At 37.9% G+C, this 22478-nt stretch overlaps 1 protein-coding gene across 2 annotated transcripts; it reads left to right on the top strand.

Annotated features, from left to right (window-relative positions):
• The first annotated feature begins 957 nt into the window (after positions 1-957).
• On the top strand, positions 958-21977 carry LOC104110737 (uncharacterized). Of its 2 annotated transcripts, none has more exons than XM_070199567.1 (18): positions 958-1318; positions 3127-3336; positions 4668-4763; positions 5135-5187; positions 5319-5415; positions 6977-7050; positions 7939-8050; positions 8964-9074; positions 9742-9818; positions 17742-17808; positions 18188-18253; positions 19562-19669; positions 19808-19938; positions 20105-20171; positions 20258-20325; positions 20402-20498; positions 20984-21054; positions 21147-21977. In XM_070199567.1, exons 1-18 carry the CDS (start codon positions 1172-1174, stop codon positions 21640-21642), a joined length of 2148 nt encoding a protein of 715 aa, XP_070055668.1. In that variant the 5' UTR covers positions 958-1171; the 3' UTR covers positions 21643-21977. The 2 variants fall into 2 exon arrangements, with proteins under 2 accessions (XP_070055668.1, XP_070055669.1); XM_070199568.1 differs by having other exon boundaries at positions 960-1318; positions 20405-20498.
• Positions 21978-22478: the final 501 nt, after the last annotated feature.

Here is a 22478-nt window from a genome sequence, read left to right as displayed (position 1 = left end):
AGAGCAATTTGTTTGATAGTGTTACGTTGAAAATATACTCGCCGGTATATGTGTTTGGTAGTGTATGTCTCATATTTAAGAAAAAACCGATAAATAACTGAAAAATCGACAAAAACCGATAAAAACCGAATCGATAAAAAACTGACTTAATTGGTTTAGTTTGGTTCTAATATTTAAAGAACTGACTTATTTTGGAAAAAACGAACCATGAACACCCCTACATGTAGTAATGCCGAACCCTTTTTAGTGAGAATTAAATCATGCCTTCGCCACTGGTAGAGGCAACAATGGGCTTCAAAAACTGGACTTCAATCCTCCCTTTAAATTAATTCTAATATTGTTGCAATGAATTGTAAAATGTACAGATGAGCTTTTAAGGATGAAAATTTTCGCTAATCTTTACTTAGATGCAGAGCAAGCTCTTATTGTTATATACACCAAAAAAGCGCACCAATGCATAAGATCTATGAGATTACACAATTTTGATGTTGAACTTTTTCATTTCGAAAAACCAATGCTGATTATATTCTAGCTCTCATTAATTGCTATTTCAAATGTGAGATTCCTCAAAATCAATTAATCAGACAACTGATACCTTCGCTGAGCTATTGAGAATTTCTGGTCATTGACAATCTGATTATGTACCTTCATATATAATTAGATAAACTCCACTATTATAGACATATCGTGATTTCATCAAAGGTCGATTCAGAATTTGAACATTATTAGTTCGATTTCGAAATTTTACCATTTATTTGATTTATTGTGTTCGAACTCTTTCACCAAGACAATGATGTTATAGTCTGTCCATGGGAGAATCTTATCATTCATTGTGTATAATGCTGCAAAATTCTGACTAGAAAATCAAGACTTCTAAAATAGTTTGAATGGAATTTGAATACTATTAAGGAAATTGGAGAAAAATAAAACTTCTGTGGTCTGAGTGTAATTTACAAAAATTGAATTTTCCATGGTGGTGGACCATGAATATGTATGTCTAAACAGTGCTCTTCGCACGCAATTCGCAATAATCCCAACTTTGTCCACAGCACAACCCCGTGCAGCATTTGCATGCACGATCTTCCTAAAAATCAACAAACGACGCCATTTTTCAAAATTCCTCCTTCTCTGTTGTGAAACCCTAATTTGAATCTGAAATTTTCAATTGAAAATGTCGTGGTTGAGATCAGCCATGAATAAAGCGGTGGAGGTTGGGAATAACAACCTCACACGCACCGTTAAGAACTACGCGGACTCTGTCGTTCAACATGCCGGTCACGCAGTTGCCGAGGGCGCTAAAATCTTACAGGATCGCATTGTAAGTTTCTTTACTATTAATGTTCCTTTTAGTATTCTGTTGATTTGTTCAGCTCTTAAAATACATGCTAGAAATCAAATGTAAAAAACATTGTGCAATTAAGTGGTAATTGTGGAGTCTTAGCTATTATACTGTTTCCTTGGGGATGAATATGCAGTGCATTTAAGTGATATTGGTATTTGATAGTTGTACATGTGTGAACGGAAGGTTGTGGTCTAGGCCTAGTGGTCAATGAAGTGGGAGGTGAGCGGAGGCGAAAGACGCTAGTTGATTTCTTCCCATATGCCTAAGCCGTGGTGGGCAGAGTTACCCGGTACCTATGCTAGGGGAGGTAGCAAGTGCCTGGTGGAATAGTCGAGGTGCACGCAAGTTGGCTAGGACACCACCATCACAACAAAAAAGGTATATCATCATTTGGTGAAGTAGTCTGTTAAGATGTGATGTGCTGGTAGCAAGTCATTTCTTTTAGAAAGTCGATCAATTAAGATTTGAAGGAAATCAGCTTTTGCCTTTCTGAGCATTTAGCCCCTTAAACCTGCTGGTTAAGCTTAATGTGATATTCTGTAAGTTAATTGAATCAATCAATCAACCAAGCCTCAATCCTAGGTAAGTAGAGATTGACTATATGAGTTATTTACAAATCAATTCAATCAACCTTTTAAAAAAGCACATCATTGCAATACTAAGTCTTTTGCCTTTTATATTCATGTAAGCTCTTTATAGATGGTAAAAAAAGAAAGAAGAAATTTCATAAGCGCACACTAGCAGCAAAATAATGGAAGGTTTGGGTGCCAGCTATCATGTCCTGAACTCTTTAATGATAATAGGATGAGTTGCAAATTATTGGCAGTTTAATTTAAGGAAGCAAATGGGTGTCGTATGCATGTTTCTTATAATCGGAAATATGATTCTTTTCTTGTTAAGAATTTCTGAATATTCTTGTTTAGTCACTTTTATTGAATTATGTGACCTCCTTAGGTAAAAGATTAAGTTGTTAGAGAGAGGTCCCATTTGTTTATTTATTAATTTATTTTAGATTTGCAACATGCCTCCTCACCTCCTTACGTGTGCGCCTGATTCTTTTCTTTGGGCCAAGCATGTGAAAATATTTTATTGATTGGTAGTGGTGAAACTCGAAGTTAGGATCTTTGTGTGCTCTCATATCGTGTTGAATTGTGTGACCATCACGTCTAAATAGCAAACTGTTAGATAGGGTTTATTTATTTAGGTCCACACTAATGATGGAATGAAACGGATGTTAAGTTGTTCTTTTGCATTCCAGAGTGCAAATTTTAGCTTTGCCTACTGGTCCTCTATCTTCCTGAAAGGTTCTTCATGAGGGAAACATGATTTGTTTGTGTCCAGGATCAAACTTAATAAGCTCATTTGGTATTTTCTCTATTTACTAGGTAGTGAAGTTGAACCTTCATGAACTTCTACATGATGTTAAGTTACTTCCCACATCTTTCCTGCTTACTTAAGGGCTGATGTTGTTGGAGATGTGGTGAAATAACAGAACAGGTCTGAGTGATTGACAGTGGAGCAAGCATGTAGAGGTACATCAATCATAAAAGAGCTAAAAAAATATTTGGTTGGAAAAAGTAAGAAATGCTACATACCAATAAAAAAAAAGTAAAAAATGCTACACGGCTGTCGCATATAAGCACAGAGCTGTAATGGAACTCAGTTAATAATCTTTTGTAAACTGCAGGAACTATCCAATTCTGTGTCTAGGAACCCTTGTGATTGCACTTCATTTTCTTATGTGAAGTAAAAAAATGCATGACTAATGCAATTGTTCATGACAGGGGAATAGGAACTTCAAAAGCTTTAAACAGACGGTCCAAAGATTGGAAGAGGCTTCTATTTCTTGCAAGGGACCAGAGAGAGTTCAGTTGATGAAAAGGTGGTTAGCTGCACTTAAAGCAATTGATAACATGTCTGAGGTTTCTGTTGAAGATAAAGAGAAGAACAATGAGCAGCAGCATCCTTCTGAGGAACCAAGAAAACAATCACTGGTGAGTAGACTGATCTTGACTCTTGAGTGCTCTCCGTCTGTTATCTTTCTCCTATTACCATGAAACAGGATTGAGTTTGCTCCATGTTGACAGAATTTCTCCATTTTTGTCTTTTAATGGTATATAAGAAGAAGACAATCTTAGTGAACTAGTTTTTCTTCTTTTAAGATTTCTATGTCTGAGACACCAGGCAGTTCGTATGCTTTTTTCACCACTCAGATATTCGGATGAGGATAAAGATAGTGTTCTAACTGTTTAACTTAATTGATTTTCCTTGCCATTGTTTCATCTTAGGGAATTATCTTTTGAAGGGTTGATTTTAGTGTCTGTTCTTCTCCTTCATCATAGCTCTTTTGCTGCTTTTGAAATCTCCGCTGGTGCCTGGATTCTTTGCTCCTTCATTTCATCTCTATCTGTTGCTTTAAAATCAGTAAAGCAGCCTCTGACTTCCGTTTGGCCTGTATCCTGCTGTGATGCCTTTATCCACTGATTTGACACGCTAAGCTTGCTGGATCCTGATTGTGGCACTTATGTGACTATTGCTATTGCCTACCTATTGAAGTAACTTGTGCATATTATTGGATTAATATTCCTCGATTATGTATGATTCATGCCACAACTAGATTCCTGTAATTAGCTGTTGCAGCATCTATGCACACTATAGGAAATCATCTTGGGAGACATTGGTGAAGCAGTGAATGTTTGAGTGTAGCTTCTTCATTATGGGAAAAAATTAATTTTAGAAGAAAATGTGGATCAGAGATCTGACTTTTATTGAGTCAGGGATCTGATTTATTTTGAGCTGCTTTTGTCTTGACAAGTTGTAAATGAGTTCTGCTGCTTCTGATCTGGGGATACTTGCTACTTTTTCATGAGCGGTGTATGAAAAGAATTTTTGCTTTTTGTTAATGCCATCTATTTTGTGCAACCACAATCATCTCCAATTACTGCTGATTTTTCTGGAGAAGGAAGAGATAGCCTAGTGATAACGACCCTCCATTTTTAACCATAAGATTGGAGGGTTTGAGTTACTGGGGGAATAAAGTAGGGCTCTTGGATAGGGGTTTTTGTGGGTGGAGTTTAACATATCAGAAAAAAATCTGATTGCCTAGATTGTCTCCCCCTCTTATCTTACTTTAGTTACAGGTCATTTCTTTATACTTTTTGTTACTTAAACGGAGCAAACTCAATCATGTTTTGGTGTTCTTTTGTCTTTTGCATACCTCATCTTTGCTTGTTGATGCCATTTCCATTCATCCTTGACATAAATAATTACATTCGCGATATTTGGTTTCATACAGATTGACTTGACCATGTTTACAATTTTATAGGTTCTCTATTATGATTCTGAGATGGGCAGTGAGCCACTGAACTTTCGTGATGTCTTTCTTTACAGTAAAGCTTTGGAGGGCATATCAATTTGTATGGTATGTTACATTTCTAAGTCCTGCTTGCTTTGGATACAGAAGTTGCAGTAATTTTTGGTTTCTCAAGTAACTCTTGTTCCTGTTTCACTTTTGCTCAATTTCGATCTTCATGATTGCTTTAATCTTTTCAAAAAGTCTTACAGCTATTGTTTTATTTGAGTAAAGACACCCGTGGGGAATGTCTTATTTGAACAATATTTATATAAAAAGTTATATTTGGCTGATGATACCTCTGGAGAATAGTTAATGCTTTATATTTAGTCCATCAGGTTGTGTAATATCTTTTGGTCGTGGACTTTTCGCATGTACTTTGCTTGTCGTTTGGATCTCAAATTGCTGATCGCCTAGGTTAACTCTTTTTTGTGATTCAGATTCTTGAAGCACCAAATGAAGAGGAAATCTCTCTCCTCCTTGAATTATTTGGGTGAGTTTATGTGGTTTTGATAGCATGTATCTGATTTTGATAACATATATGTAAACTGTCGTCCAGTATGTGGTATGTGGAGAGTAGGTACAATTATTGACAGAAACTTTACTGTATTTGGTTACATGCAGACTCTGTCTCACTGGAGGAAAAGCGGTTCACAATGCAATAGTCAGCAGCATCCAGGATCTGTCAAAAGCTTTCTCAAGCTACAAAGATGAAGTATTGGTAAAGGACCAGTCTTTCCATTTTCTATAAACATATGCCATAATTGATAAGCTCTTGATTTTGGTGGCTCTCCTCATTGTGTTGTATTATTATGACAATCAATGAAGTATGGTCCTTCATATCCACTTAATAATTTTCAGTTGAATCTGTCTTATGCTGAAGTTCGAAATAGGTGTGAAGTTCAATTGTGGTAAATCATCTATCAAATATTTCTTAAATATCTTCTGTTGGTTGGTTAACTAAACTGGATCTCCAGTTAATTTGAATACTATTTTATCCTTAAAAAGCATTCTGTATTTTATATCCTAACAATAGAATCACACTCTAAAAAGCACCTCAACAAGCTTTAGGTCCAGATCACCAGTTCTGTCATTGCAATAATGAGAGAGAAAAATTCTGTTTCCCTTACACATATTGTGATCTTATGTTCTTCATGCACCACTAGATTTGTAGGGTAGATTTACCGAAATCCTTTCCCAACTATGAGTCGACTACACTACTACTGAAATTAGCAGTTACTCTAGGACGTTTGGTTTCCTGAACTTTGTTACCTTTGGATGCGCAATTTGTTTCTTTTTTCTCCTTCATGAGTGTTTAGCTATATTCCATCTAGATAAATGAAAGAGTTCTGTTAAAAGGGAACATTTATGAGCTTTTGAATTGGACAGGGGCTTTCCCAGTGATTATTCCATTTCTCTTTTGAAGAAAGAATGAATAAACTTTATCGATTCTGTTTCAGACCTATCATTATAAATAAATGTATCCCCTCTCTAACAGCTTAAGCTCTTAAACGAGGTAGTCAACAAATTTAATATTATATTAGAGTAGGTAGATGTCCTTGGTTCAGGTTTCATTGCCACCCATTAGGAAAAATAATTCACATGTTTGTCTCAAGAAAAAGAGTCAGGCCTGCACATGAAGATGTTTAGATAAAGCTTGACTAAATTATAAAGCTGCTATAAACAGTGAGTCTCATTTGAGATATTGATGCAACAAAAAGTACTTCAGAAGGCTTCTAATTAACGCGAAAATGCATGAGCATGGCCTTCAGAAGGAAGTTATGGAGGTCATTCAGATAGTCATAACACAGCTTGCAACTCAAAACACGTATGTTAGATTTTGTATTTGCCAAGTAAATTGTCAGGCTAATTGTTTCCTGCTACATTTGCACTGGTAGTACTTGCTTTCTGGTCCTGTGAATCAAAGTTAACTGCGTGCAGAGACTTAGAGTGTCATGAGACTTCGTTATACTTTCTTTTGCTTTATGTTTGTGCTCAGGTGAAGATGTTTTCATGTGATATTAAGTCTTGAACACTCTGTGCTGCATTTTTCAAAGAATTGATGAAGCTCTTGCTCCAACCCCCTTCCATTTGTCTGAAGAAATTTCCTCACATGTTATTTAACACTGTATTCGCCTAACATTAGTCTCCACATCTACCTAGATTTTAGGTAATTTTCCTCATTGATATTGTCACTCATTATCTATCGAAGAAACAAACATCAAAATCTAAACCTATTATCAAGACTTCTTAGCCTATGCAACCATTCTATCCATTGACAGGTAAAACGAGAGGAGCTATTGCAGTTTGCAGAAAGTGCCATCACAGGGTTGAAAATTAACGCAGATCTCGGAAGGTATTACTTCTTATAACACCTGAAATTCTTTGACATCTGTATATAAGTGAACCCCAGGGTTGGAGCCAAATTATTTTGAAGTGGAATTTCTCCCTTGTTTCCAGAGCTTTGGCTGATTGAGCTTAGTTTTCTTTTTCTTTGGTCGATGAGTAACTGCATCTTATTATTTTTATGATCAGTATGCGCGCAAGCTGGCCCGGCCACCACCATCATCCAAAAAAAGTCGAAAGATGGGAAAGCTCTTTGCTAACTAATTTCTTTAGGATGGAAAGAAAATGATAATGTATTTAAACATGACGGTGTCTCATTTCCTTTCGATTCCTTAAGATTCCTTTGGTGTAAATGAAATGATAGTTATAGAGCTTTCAAGAGTGAAAAATGGAACATATAATATTAAAAGGCATTTCATTTTTGTTTCTATTTTTTGCCGTAACAGGAAATTTTTGGTGTTCTTTTATTAAGATACATTATACAGAGGTAGTCCAGCCCTTGAAACATAACCAGGGAATCATTTGAGGCTTTTGTGATCTTAAATTTGTTTATGATTCTATTCTGTCCTAGACATGCCATATATGTAAAAGTCCAGCTCAATTCAATAACCTTTTTTTTTATCAAGCAAAGAATTCGTTTTGACTATTTTAAACCAATTCGATTGGTGAATAATGATAGTAAAATACAGGTCATAAGTTAGATATTCTGCCATTTTTAAAAACTTTTTATGTTACACAGGGGGAGGGGATGCTACTTGTGATGTTCAAACCTTCCACCTACTTTTGAAGGTGAAGGAGCTCACAAGTGAGCTACCTCTCAACCCCTTGATATTGTGCAATTGATCTCTGCTTTCGGTATTTAGTTTTTTTGGTTGTGATAAGTGTTTTCCACCTGCAGAATTGATGCTGAAGTCTCCACATTGAATAAACAACTTGAAGAAATAAAAACGGTAAAGGATGCAAGTGAGGGTCATGAAACAATTTCCAAGGAGACTGCTGCTTCATTAGAGGTGAACCTGATTGGTGTTATGTTATTCCTTTTTGCTCTACCCACCTTATTTTATTAGACACAATCAATCTGGCATGGGGGCTAAGAAGTTAACTCAAATGCATGTTATGTTAGCAGTAGAATAAAGAAATTATTTGGTGGTTAAAGTTGGATTGATCAAGTAATTGCACATCATGATTTAGCCTTATATTGTTAAATGAGTTTTGATGAAAGTTTTATGGAATATTGTTACTTGAATTAAGTGTGTCAAAAACACTTTGAGATGTCCCAGAATGGAATGTGTTGTCGGGGAAGGAGTTGTTATACGTATGTATTTGATAAAATATAATTTGTTTATTTTGTAAAATGGAAATGCGCTCCATATAAGAGGAAAGCAATGGAATAATCAGGCATTCTTCTCCGTTCACTTCCAATTCACAAATCTGATCACTCGTTCAGAATTTCCAAATATGGTCTGATCCTGTGTAATAAGATGGTAACATATGTTTCACATCAGTGAAGAAGCATACTTCACCATACTGGCTTGGCAGGTTATTTTCTTTCTGTAGGTTTTATTTAGAAGGAGAATTGTACATGCTTTTTTTTCTTTGTAGTGCTTTGTTATGGCAAGTGAAGAATTCTACATGAGGTTAATGCTTGAGATTCATTTTCCTTGCATGAGCAATGGATTATAATAATTGGAAAATAAGTGTCTTAACTTACCACAAACAGTATTTCTCAGAGCCCTGTGATTTCACGGGTTTTGCTTATTGAAGGTGGATGCTGTGTTAGGGGATTTCATTAATCTAGAACATTATAAGAGACTAAAATGAATGAAATTTTCCTAGCACTGCATATGTTAGGCAAACCTACTTATCTTTTATAATTAGAAATTTATGAGATAGTTGATTGTGCCATTGCTATTTTTCCTATAGGCTCTGAAAGTGGCACTTGCTCATATTCGAGTCTGCTCCAGATTAGAAGGGCTTCTACTGAAGAAAAAAACTCTTAAATTCGGGGACTCTCCAGAAGTTCATTCTCAAAAGGTATATTATCCCTTTGATCTGATTATATGTTTTTGTTTTCTGTAACAAAAGGCCTGGTTCTCCCTTCTTGGAAGTGCATCATGCTTCTCTTCTGTTTCATATGTTGTCAGTCAAGCACCTTGGTAATATGTGATGTACATTCATGTTCTGAAAGTCTGTTGGGCTAATGCCGCAACGAGTGAGATTTTCTGCCAGCGTATGCTTTATACCTTGGGTTGTCTATCCAATATGTCGCGAAATATCTCTTCTTAAATTTTCTTTTTAAGTATTTGATTAGTACTTATATAGTATGTTTTATTCTCTAATTAGAATTCAATCACTTTGATAGATATTTAGCTTCTGTACATTTTTTATTTTTGGATCTTACAATTTTTAAGGTTTTTTCCCATCAATCCATATTTTTATGTACTTCTTAGTGCCTTGCCCTCTGATAGGTAAAACACCTTTGAGACACTTATTTATGCCAATGTAAAGATTCTTTTAAGCTCAGGCTTATGACCTACTTTTTTGTCGGGCATGCCATTGTTGGTTGAGTTTGCTTCAAAATTTCACTCATGAGTGATTTTGGTTTCATTAAAATCTTTCTTTCTATCAAATCATCAATTCCTCTAAAAAATAGGTACTTTGCATCTTCCACAAAGTTCAAGCAATATTTGACTATTTGCAGGTTGATAAGTTGAAACTCTTATCTGAATCTCTTGCTAGCTCCACCAACAAAGCTGAAAAGGAGATCTCAGATCACAGGTTAAAACTGCACATTTCAATTTCTATGTCTCGGCATTTTGAAAGTTGACAAAGCTGCAAATTGTTTGACTAGTCACTAACAAGGGAAAGACCTTGGCCTCATATATTTTCTTTGATTTAATCTTCATCTCTTCTGTATGTAGCATTGTGTTAGTACCCTGCCTCTAGAAAGAATCTGCACTCTTTTCGCTTCAATTCTTGGCTTGAGCTTGTTCATTTGTTATCAGAACTTACTTCGAGATATATGCCTGTAATTGATCTCATTCTTTATTTCCATGTTGCATGTCTTCCAAATCTCATACACCAAGAGATCATTTGGTGCAAACAAGATTAGGAGAATAGTACACATGTTACCGAGAGGACCACCTCTGAGGGGAGACTTGGCAACTCCAGTGACATGTTAGGTTCATCGGATTAGAGATGAACTGAAGGTTTTTGGAATGTAATATGCCATAAGTTGCCAAAAAACTCAAATTAAATAAATAATACTACAACTCAGTTGGGTCATGCCTGAGAGGATTAAGGATGCCTACATATGCTCAGTGTTGTGAAGAGCGTGAAGCGAGAAAAAGCGACAACCCCCATTTCGCTTAAAGCGAGAAGCGAGAAGCGAAGTGCTCGCTTTTTGGAAGTGAAGCGGAATTTTTAAAAAAAAAATTAAAATAAATACTGCATAGACAACACATGTAATTGTAAGCAAATGTTCAATACTTCAATGTAAAAACTAATAGTAGCATCAATTAAAGCACAAAATGAGCATCCTATTCTTCTACAAGATTGTCAAATTCTTGTATTCCATTATCATTATTATATTGCTCGCCAACTTCTTCAACTTTTTCGCCATTAAAAGAACAACTACATAGCACATAAGAAAGACAATAAGAACTAACAATAAAGGATATAAAAATTAGAGGTAAAATAAAAAAAACTGGGCAGAGGAGAAAAAAAAAACTGGACAGTAAACTGGGCAATTTTTTCTTTCACTGTTAAAAATTGGCATCAATTCTGAGAAAGAACCGAAGGTAAAAAAAAAATTCGCCAGCATTTCGCTGCTTTTGGGACATGTGAGAAAGCACGGGAGAAAATATGTTATTGATATTGGATAAACAATACAATACAAGAGGTCCTTATTTATAGCTATACTATACAAGGACATACTACTCTTCTACCAATGTGGGACAATACTACACTATATACATGCTGTAAACTAACACTCCCCCTCAAGCAGGTGCATACAAATCATATGTACCGAGCTTGTTACATATATAACCAATACGAGGACCAGTGAGAGACTTGGTGAAAATATCTGCAAGTTGATCATTCGACCTCACAAACTTTGTAGCAATCTCTCCTGAAAGTATCTTTTCTCTGACGAAGTGACAATCAATCTCAATGTGTTTAGTTCTCTCATGGAACACCGGATTTGATGCAATATGAAGGGCAGCTTGATTATCGCACACAAGTTCCATCCGACTGATTTCACCAAATTTCAACTCCTTGAGCAATTGTTTGGTCCAGACTAGCTCACATGTTGCCATAGCCATTGCTCGATATTCTGCTTCTGCACTAGACCGAGCAACTACATTCTGTTTCTTGCTCTTCCAGGACACCAAATTTCCTCCTACTAAAACACAATATCCAGACGTAGAACGTCTATCAGAAGGTGATCCTGCCCAATCAACATCTGAGTATCCAATGATCTGCTCATGACCTCGATCCTCAAAGAGTAACCCTTTGCCTGGAGCCGATTTTATATATCGAATAATGCGGACAACTGCATCCCAATGACTATCACAGGGAGAATTCATAAACTGACTTACAACACTCACAGGATAAGAAATGTCGGGTCTAGTCAATGTGAGATAATTTAATTTTTCAACCAGCCGCCTATAGCTTGCAGGATCGCTAAGCGGCTCCCCCTGTCCTGGCATAAGTTTAGAACTCGGATCCATCGGAGTGTCAACAGGTCTGCAACCTATCATCCCCGTCTTCTCAAGAATGTCTACAACATATTTTCTTTGAGAAATAACAATACCTGAGCTAGACTGGGCAACCTCAATACCTAGAAAGTACTTCAATCTGCCTAGATCCTTAGTTTGGAAGTGCCGGAAGAGATGCTGCTTTAGATTGGTAATACCATCCTGATCATTGCTAGTAATAACAATATCATCAACATAGACTACCAGATAAATACAGAGACTTGAAGCAGAGTGCCGATAAAACACAGAGTGATCAGTTTCACTACGAATCATGCCAAACTCCTGGATAACCGTGCTGAACTTACCAAACCAGGCTCGAGGAGACTGCTTTAGACCATAAAGTGACCGACGCAAGCGACATACAAGGCCACGAGACTCCCCTGAGCAACAAAACCAGGTGGTTGCTCCATATAAACCTCATCCTCAAGATCACCGTGAAGAAAGGCATTTTTAATGTCCAGCTGATAGAGGGGCCAATGACGAACCACAGCCATGGATAGAAAAAGGCGGACTGAAGCCACTTTAGCCACAGGAGAGAAGGTATCACTGTAATCGAGCCCAAATATTTGAGTATATCCTTTGGCAACAAGACGGGCCTTAAGTCGATCAATCTGTCCATCAGGACCAACTTTGACTGCATAAACCCAACAACAACCAACAGTAGATTTACTTGAGGGAAGAGGAACAAGCTCCCAAGTACCACTTGTATGTAAAGCAGACATCTCGTCACTCATAGCCTGTCGCCATCCTGGATGAGACAACGCTTCACCTGTAGACTTAGGGATGGAAACCGAGGACAAAGAAGATATAAAAGCATAATGGGGAGATGACAGACGATGATAGCTCAAACCGACATAATGAGGATTAAGATTAAGTGTGGTCCGTATACCTTTCCGAAGTGCAATCAGTGTACTAGGAGCAGGGTCCGCAGCAGGAGCAGGGTCAGGTGCAGGACGAGAACCAGTTGGGCCTGATGGAAGACGCAAACGACGATGATAAGTCAAAGTGGTGTTCCTGTGGCTGGGTAACTAGGGGGAACAATACTAGACTCCTCAACGGTTGGTATGGATGAAACCTCTGTGGTCGAAAGTGGAGGAGGAGCTATAGTAAACTCCTCAAAGGTCGGTATAGGTAAGATCTCAGATATATCATGGTGGTCAGCAGAGGTAAAGAAAGGTTTAGACTCAAAAAATGTGACGTCAGCTGACATAAGGTACCTACGAAGATCTGGAGAATAACAACGATATCCCTTCTGAACACGAGAATAACCAAGGAAGACACACTTGAGAGCACGAGGAGCTAACTTATCTTTCCCAAGGGCTAAGTTATGAACAAAACACGTGCTCCCAAAAACACGAGGTGGAAGAGAGTATAAGGGTGACTGCTTTCCCAGGGGCTAAGTTATGAACAAAACACGTGCTCCCAAAAACACGAGGTGGAAGAGAGTATAAGGGTGACTGGGGAAACAATACTGAATGCGGAATCTGATTCTTGATGGGAGATGAAGGCATCCGATTAAACAGCCAGGGACATAAAGAACGGAATTTAGGGTGATAGAAGACAAGGGATTAGCTTGTCCAACTCCTTTTGCCTTAGTTTGACATCCATTGGCTAAAGTAACAGTGGGAAGAGACTGTGAATATACAATATTTGACAAAAGTGATATATTACCAGAGATGTGATTAGAAGCGCCGGAGTCCATGACCCATGGGCCAAGAGTGCTAGACTGGGAAACACAAGCAAAAGAATTACCAGTAATAGAAGTATCAGTTTGAGCAACTGAGGCTACTTGTGGAGATGTCTGCTTACTTGCTCGATACTGAAGGAGCTCATTATATTCTTCTTTAGATAAAGAAAATCCTTGGTTACCTGGAGTCTCGGTCTGAGCAATGTAAGCATTTTTGGGTGGACGACCATATAAGGAATAGCACATTTCACGAGTGTGTCCAAGTTTGTGACAATAAGAATACCTGGGTCTAGATCTTCCAAAACGACCTCCTCCTCGTCTATGCTCCGTAGTTTGAGATGCCCGAACATCCATTGTCTGGGATGCAAGAACAGAGGAATCAAGTATCTGTGATGAGATCGCTGGTGGACTTGGTGCTGCAGCAAGGCGGAGTAATCGAGAGATTAATTCATCAACTGTAGGGACAGACGGACTAGCCAAAATCTGGTCGCGTACTGAATCAAGATCATTAGGAAGTCCAGCGAGGGTAAGAACGAGAAACATCTTCTGTCGCTGCTCTTGTTGTTTTTCCACACTAGCAGAAACTGGCATCAACTTCTCAAATTCCTCCATGACTGCCTGTACTTGACCCAAGTAAGTAGACATATCCAATTCCTGCTTCTTTAAGTTTGTCATCCGTGATATCACATCATAGAAGCGAGATATGTCATTAGTGTATAAGGTCCGTGCCTTTGCCCAAACCAAATAACATGTCTGGAATGGACGAAACAAGGGCATCAACTTGGAATCAATAGATCGCCACAAGATGCTACATAACTGAGCATCGATTTTTGCCTAAAGTGATATTGCCTTTTCATCTCCATTGCTAGACTGTTTGATTAGATGATCTTGAACACCTTGACCTCTACACCATTAACTCGACAGATGAAGCCCAAGCTAAGTAGTTTGAACCTCCCATTAAAGGTTCCAAGGTAATAATAGCACGAGAGCTTCCAGAACATGTTTCTAGACCCAAAAGCATCAAATCCCAAAGACATTGTTGCAAATTATTACCAAATAGGAGGAAGAATCAACTATAATCCACTGAAACAGTGTACGGAAACACAGAAACAGAATATTGAAATACTGTAGCTGCCGAAATCTCCTGTAGCTGTCGGAATAGTACTGTAGCTGCCGGAAAAAACTCAAAGTTGTCGGAATAAAATGAAAACAGTAGGGGTAGGATCTGAATTACCAGGCGACCCAACTGTTCTGAAGGAAGATTTTCAAAAAATGGCCGGAAGTGGTCGTACGCGCCGGCGCGTGAGCTTCTAGTGGTGCGTGGAGGCGCGTGAGGAGGCTGATGCCGGAGTTTTTCACTGGGGTTTGGTCGCCGGACAGTGACGACTCTTGTGGTAGTGTTGGATTTTGCACAACACTGACAGAAATGAAGTAGATAGAAAACAACCTTAAAAAAGTACTGATTTCTCGTTCCCGGAATCGCTGGAATTTATGCACAGCGATTTCTCTTTCCCGGAATCGCTGGAATTTATGCACAGCGATAAGTCTCTCACAATTGCTCTGATACCATGTGAGAAAGCACGAGAGAAAATATGTTATTGATATTGGATAAACAATACAATACAAGAGGTCCTTATTTATAGCTATACTATACAAGGACATACTACTCTTCTACCAATGTGGGACAATACTACACTATATACATGCTGTAAACTACCAGGACGTTTAAACAGTGAAAGAAAAAGAAAAAGAAGAAAAGAAGAAGAAGAAGAAGCAGAAGAAGAAGAAGGATGAGAAAAATCAGAGCATACCTGTTGTTTGAACTTGAAGTTGAAGAAGTTGATGCTTTCAGTCGATGAAGAAGAAGAAGTCGACCAGTGTCTTTAAAACCCTAGTCGCATTGCATTTGTTCGTTTAATGAAAGACCAAACCTCGTTTTTAATAAAATAGGGCTGGGTCTGTTTTAAAACACAGAAGCGGTCGCTTCTTCGCATCGCATCGCATTGCTTTCCCGCTTCTCGCTTTTTAGTGGGAAGCGGTCGCTTTTCTACACCTGAGTCGCTTCAGCAGGGTGAAGCGTGCAGCTTCTCGCTTCGCTTCGCTTCTCGCTTAAAGCGAGGAAGCGGGCGCTTTTTTAAACACTGCATATGCTAGAGTTCTTGGAGAGTTGGTAGATCCATGAAGAAAATCTGGAAAATGATTCCTGTCTGTATATCTCATCTGTCTAGATAGAAAGGAATCTAAGATGTTTTGATGGAATATCAACTCCTAATCACACTCTTTCCCCTCTAAACTCCCCTGACACTTCTTTTGGACTTTGTTAGCTCCTCATCTTTAGCTATGAACGGGCTAAGAGTTGAACCTGGTGCAATCCCATCATAGCAGGGAAGTGTTCCGAGTCTCTCCCACCGTCTTCACCCGAATCTTAGCTCTATTATATATGTCCTTGATCAACCTAGCGTAAGCCACATGAACAACTTTAGCTTACAAACATCTCCTTAGGACCTCCCTTGGGACTTTTGTCGTAGGCTTTCTCTAGGTCAGTGAACACCATATGCAGGTCCATTTTTCTCTCCCTATATTGTTCCACCAATTTCCTGATAAGGTGAAGTAGTCGAACGCCCCGACATGAATTTGAATTGGTTCTCAGAAATAGACACACTCCTCCTCACCCTTGCTTCCACCACCCTCTCCCAAATTTTCATAGTGTGGCTTAGCAGCTTGATTACCCCTATAGTTGTTTGCAATTTTGTATATCACCCTTGTTCTTGTACAATGTGATCATCGTACTCCACCTCCATTCCCCGGGCATGTTTTTCGTCTTAAAAATGACATTAAACAACCCAGTGAGCCACTCCAAACCTGCCCTACCCGCTCACTTCCAAAATTCCACTGGAATTTCGTCTGACCGAATCGCTCTTCCCTTGCTCATCTTACTCACAACCCTCTTGACTTCCACAATTTTAATATGCCTACAATATCCTAAGTCTCGGCAACTCTCAGAGCGCTCCAAATCACCCAGCACAATGTTCCTGTCCCCTTCTTCGTTCAAGATTTTATGGAAGTATGTCTTCCTTCTTCGTCTAATATGTGCCGCTTCCGTCAAAACTCTACTTTCCTCGTCTTTGATGCACTCACTTGGTCCAGGTCACTAGCCTTCCTTTCTCTCACCTTGCCCTTTCTTTGTCCCCAAATTCTTCATATGAAAGTCCAAACGCTGCAGTCTTAGCCGTCGTAACCGCTAACTTCGCCTTCTTCTTAGCCTTCTTATACCACTCCCTATTCGTCTTCTTCTCCTCCTCGTCTCTGCTATCCACTAACTTCAAATACGTCGCTTTTTTAGCTTCCCCTTTTTCTTGGACCTCTCCATTCCACCACTAGTCCCCTCTGTGACCACCACTGTAACCCTTCAAGACCCTAGTACCTCTCTAGCAGCTTCCCTAATGCACTTCGCTACCGTGGTCCACATACCACTCGCGTCCCCACTACTCCTCCAGGCCCCAATAACTAGCAGTTTCTCCCCACCAATAACATAATATATCCTGGGGTAATATCTGGCTCTAGATTAAAAACCACGTATTTTGCTTTGCTCAGGTTGGAATTGAATTTAGGCTTTGATTATCCACTTCTATGATTAGTTTTGTATGCATTCAAGAACTGGAAGGTCCTCACTTTAACAAGGCTTGAAAGAAAGTTATTGCTTTTTGAGATGTTTCATGTGATATCTTACTAGATTATAACGCCTCTTTCCCAAAAATATTTTGTTTGGCTCAGAGATGTTAAAATTATTATGTCAATGTACTGGTCCTTGTTGAGAAAAACATCGAAATTACTGGGGTTGTCATCCACCACGGAAGCTGGACCCTACCAATGTGTTGCATGGATTCTAAGTGATTAATAGAACGGTCAGGCTACCTGTACTTGATCTGATGAATTTAATTTGTTGGTGACCATGCAAAAGATGCTAGAGAATTAAAATTCTTTCTCTTTAATAATTAGGTTCTGATTTTCTTTACAAAATTGCAAGTGATTTGAGTGTCAAGTCAAAGTATCTCAGTGAGTAAATTTTCTATTATAATCATGTGTATTAAAGGGATTATCGGCATGAAATCTCTGATGATTTCATATAGAGTAATACCTTATTCCCTTCATCCAAAGATGGCTTGTATTAAGTGTTTTATGCTGCTTCTTCTTGGAAAAATTGTCAATATATATCTAATATCTAGTTGTTTTACGGTCATTTCTTACTTTGGACAGAGTTCAGAAAGAGGAGGCACTAAAATTTCGTGTTGCCAAGACCGGTGAAGTTGGTGAAGTAGAGAAGGTAATGTGCTTACAGGACATTTCGTTGTTGTTGGAATGCTTCATATGTTCCAAGTGTACTTACATAAAAGAAATAAGTTTCCCATACTTCTCTTGGAATTTCCTGCCGTGGCTGAAGGTTTTCGATATGTAGTCATAAGTTTCGAGAAGAGAATAAGAAGATGAACTACCCTGCGCACAACTAGCCCAGACACCATGGTTATAAAAAAAATGAAATACCCTCTGTACTCTGTCTGCTTAACTTTCATTCTTCTTTTATTATTTATTGTAATGTTTTTTTTGTGTATTTGACGTATTAAACTTGACAAGTTAGTGAAAGCAGTTTGAGTCTGCTTGGACTAAAAAAATTGAGTTTATGGTTCCTTTGCTTGTTTTTTCAGGAATTAGCAGCTGAGATTTCAGCTCTGGAGAAACAAAGGAATGAGATTGAAGCTCAACTAAAACAGGTACTCATTTTTTTCATGGAAGACACCATCCGTGCTTTGTTTTTAAATATTATAATTATTTACCTATAAAAATAGAAAGAATCCTTCCTCCTCCATACAGTAACATACATTTTGGATTTAAGATGAGTTATCTCAACGTATGCGCTACCTTTGACAATCTCTTTTCGTCATATGAACTGAAAGATGTATGAAGTTTTATACTTGTATTTTAAAGGAGAATATAGACACTACATTTAATTTAGTTTAATGCAGGCCAGAGACGGACGGACTTAATATGTTAGATGAAATAGTAACACTTTTAACAGTTCTCTAACACTTTTAAAGCTTTGAAGACAAGTGTGCTCATCTATTAATTTCAGTCAATGTGATACTTTGTGCTCTCCCTAACACAGCAGTAATTTTTTTAATGCTATGAGATTGAGCTAGTCAAAGAAAAAAAATTCCTACAATTATGTGTGGTTCAATTTGTCTTGATGATATGGGGCAGTACGACAGATAGGCAAGGTCTCGACAAGAAAAATATCATGTGAAGGAAAGCTTCTAACCTTTTGGCTTTTGAAATTCAGAAAATGTTAACTATACAAGGTTCCTTCCTTTTTTAACTTTACTATATCCATTATGGTTCACTGCAAATCTTCAATACCAAGCTGATTTTGATTCAAACTGATTTTGATTCAAACTCCTTGATTTTATTAAGGAACTTTTATAATAGGATGCTATTTTAGGGTGAAACACTGTTTTTATTGTCATGTTCCTTGTCATCATCCCTCTCTCTCTCTCTCTTATAAGTTGTAACAAGGAATATAATGATGACATTGAAAATTTTCACCTTTCCGCTCCTATCATCTTAAGTGTTTCGACATAGTAGGCTTTGGTTAGTTTAAGAAGAGTAACATACCGTTCACAAAGACATTGAGGTTACTGTATGTAAAGGATTTGATATTTAGACAAAAAGTTGACTGAAAACAGTGGTGGTAGATGCTCAGTGTATGTAGGTTTTGGTGGAACATAGCCGAAATACCAATGTGACTGCTGTGGATAAATGCAATACATAGTTTTTGAGGTTAAATAGTGATGCATTCTTCAATCAACTTTAATGTCTAGCCACTTATATGATTATTGACTTGCACCACCTGTGCCTCCATGCAATGTTTTCCATTATATTTGTGACACCTCTTAAGTTGAGATAATATTAAAGGTATTGCTGGTCAGTTTTCACTAATTGAAAAGAGTTTGACATTGCTTTAGTTATTTTAAATTGTGCTAATTTCCCATGTCACCGTCCTGGCTAAACTGGGTTTCTTTTAGGTCAATATCTCCTTGGCAGCAGCTAGTGCGCGCCTTCAGAATGTCCGAGAAGAGAGGGACCAATTCTATGACGCTAATGATGAGATTGTTGCTCATTTAAAAACCAGAGTATGTCTTTTATTTTCTTTTTACAATCAATTCTTCTTTTGCTTAGCCTCTACCTCCAGTTCTTAAGCTGTATCCACCGATATGGATCTCCAATTGTTCTCTTTTACATTTGATCATGAGTTCTCTATATCCTTGTAGGAAGATGACCTATCAAAGTCCATTGGCTCATGTATAGTGGAAGCAGATGTCCTTAGTTCATGGATCAAATTTTTGGAGGACGCTTGGGCTCTTCAGTCCTCCTTTACAGAGAACAAAGAGAAGGAGGCCAAGTATGTTACAGGATTTACCACATGATCTTTCTTCCAAATTTCTGAAAGAAAAAGAAAACTCTTAAAAGTACTACAGTTAATATTATGGTATGTTAAACCTTATCGTCAATGAATATTCTTGGAGCGTGCTTTATTTTGTAATTGTTGCTGCCTTGCATTCTTGTAGTGTTGAATTGGAAAGGCATGAAGATTATTTTGTGAATTTGGTCTTGCAACTTCTCTCTGCTTATGAGGTACTAGTTTGAAAAATGATCATAGTCGCTTTGTCTATATATGCTCTTGGGATAACTCTTGGATCTATTATGTGTTGCTTGCACAGAAAGAGTTGAGGCCTTCTATTAATCGTATTAGAAAATATGTCTTCAACTTGAAGAGTTTAGTTGAAAGGTAAGGTCTTTCTTTGCATTCATAAGCCTGTACATTTTCGTGGTCACATTCTTAATGCTTTTTTTTTTCCACATAGCAGCTCAGCAGAAGAATCTGGTCTGGCTTCTAGTGAATCAAAAGCATTGAGCCCTAGGAAAAGTCTGGAGTTGGAGTACCTGGACCATGAAGCCAAGGTAAAAATTGACTACACACAACCAATCTGATGAATTCGAGCTGCTTCCACTCTTTCTGTCCAAGACCTAAATCTATTGGAGGTCATTGGTGATTTGCAAGCATTATCTATTCCAACTTGCACCTTGGTTTGTGATTAGTGTTGAAAATTATAGCAAGTGCTTTAATTGCCCTAGTTAGGAGCAGCTATGATTTATTTTCTATTTGATATTGTATGTTTGAGCACTTCGCACTTATTGTAGTAGCCAACATGGCACAATCCTTGTCTCTCTGACACTTGAAGCTTGTTTTATGAGTTGGAAATCTTCTTCATCATTCCAAATCCCACATAACCCTTTAAGCTTCTAAGTTTCCATATCCAAGTGTTGAACTTTCTAAAAACCAGTGCAGAGGCCATTTGTTTGGTTTGCTCTCCCCTTTTAGTTTCTTTCATCTGCCTTGCAATATCAATCCAGATTCCTGAGGTATATGTCTCATCTTAATGCAGATTATTACCACCTTTAGTGTAGTCGACAACATGATGGAGCAGTTCTATGCTCAACAAGGGAAAATATCCAGGTTTGCTTGTGCTTGATACTTTTTCTGTTTTATGTAGCTTTTGTTGGTTATCAAACTCTATCAAGTGAGCTACTTGTTCCCTTTTCAATCAGGAAAGATGAGCCAAAGATTAAAGAGCTGTTTGAGAACATTGAAAAGTTACGAGAAGAATTTGAATCTATTGAGAGACCAGAACTAGAAATGGAGGTCCCGGAGGTCCCCAGCCAAGAGGATGCTTCATCCCATAAAATTCCTGATGAAAGTACGCATACTGCAAAGAAGGCAACAGAAGCCCCTGCAACTGCAACTTCTACCAAACCGGAGCAGGTATCTGATGCCCCATCCTATAAAATGCTAGATGAAAGTGTATCAATTCCTGCGAGGGAGGCAACAGAAGCCCCTGCAGCTGGGGAAAAGGAGGAAAAGAAAGCAGCTGCTACTAAAGCAGAGCAGGTGTCTGAAGCAGAGTTGGCCAAATTGGAATCTAAATCTGAAAACATTAACCAGGATTACTCTGCAGAAGAGATTGGTGGCTGGGAATTTGATGAGCTGGAAAAAGAGTTAAATACTGGGGACTCAGGCAATCCCCGGAAAGATAGAAACACCTAAACACAAAACTCAGAAATCTTCGATCCATGTTGAATAATGAATGGACAGTCATGTATGTACACCAGAATAAGAATCCAGACTGAACCTCCTAACTTGAGCAGACTTTTCCTTACCAGTTGTATCTTTGGATGTAGTTCCATGTATTTATTATTTATGTAAATTTGCGAAGTTGTGAAAGAACTGCATCATATCAGAACCATGTAGGAACTTTGTGAGGATTATAATAGTCAAATGTATCTTCATAATGCAACATACACGAGTCTTTGTGAAGATCAGGTATACATGGCCAAGTTCACTTCTAATGCCAAAATACTGAAATGAAATTTTGCATGCAATATCCGGTGATGAATTGTGTTGAGATAATCTTTTTATGGCTATTCTTCCTTCTATTGACCGCATATCGATGATTTTTTTTCTCCCAGATGAAGCAGCAGGCATCGGTCCGTTGAACCTGTTACCACGAGTGTGGTATGCCATTACTTTGTTATTAGGTGGTTTTGTATTTTTAAGACTGGTCAATGGTGTCTTAAATTTTCTCCTTTTTATGTTTTATGGTTTTGTAGAGTCCATTACAGAAGTTATTTAGTTATATTATCCTTTTAACTTGAAATCAATTAAAAATAATATAGAAACAAAGGAGATATTTTTACGGTCATTTTCTTGTAAAAATAGCACGGGCTAGCCAGTTTTCGGACTGGTCATTCAAAAATAGCCAGCGTTTGCAAAGTCATTAAAAAATAGTCATTATTTTGCTGCAACACGGAAAGTTTCAGCATAATATACTGGAGATCGGTGCACCTGTGTATGAACTTCCTTCAACACGGGAAAAGTTCCAG

The sequence above is a fragment of the Nicotiana tomentosiformis genome, chromosome 4 (genome assembly GCF_000390325.3).
Source record: "Nicotiana tomentosiformis chromosome 4, ASM39032v3, whole genome shotgun sequence".
Classification (NCBI taxonomy): Eukaryota; Viridiplantae; Streptophyta; class Magnoliopsida; order Solanales; family Solanaceae; genus Nicotiana; species Nicotiana tomentosiformis.
Note: the sequence above shows the minus strand (reverse complement) of the source record. Positions and strands in the feature narration are given on the sequence as shown.

Bases quoted from the DNA above. Each gene is read 5' to 3' on its own strand.
- LOC104110737 (XM_070199567.1), top strand. From the start codon at position 1,172: ATGTCGTGGTTGAGATCAGCCATGAATAAAGCGGTGGAGGTTGGGAAT. The intron at 4,764-5,134 runs GTATGTTACATT...TTTGTGATTCAG, and splicing joins AGGGCATATCAATTTGTATG to ATTCTTGAAGCACCAAATGA. The intron at 8,051-8,963 runs GTGAACCTGATT...TTTTTCCTATAG, and splicing joins AGACTGCTGCTTCATTAGAG to GCTCTGAAAGTGGCACTTGC.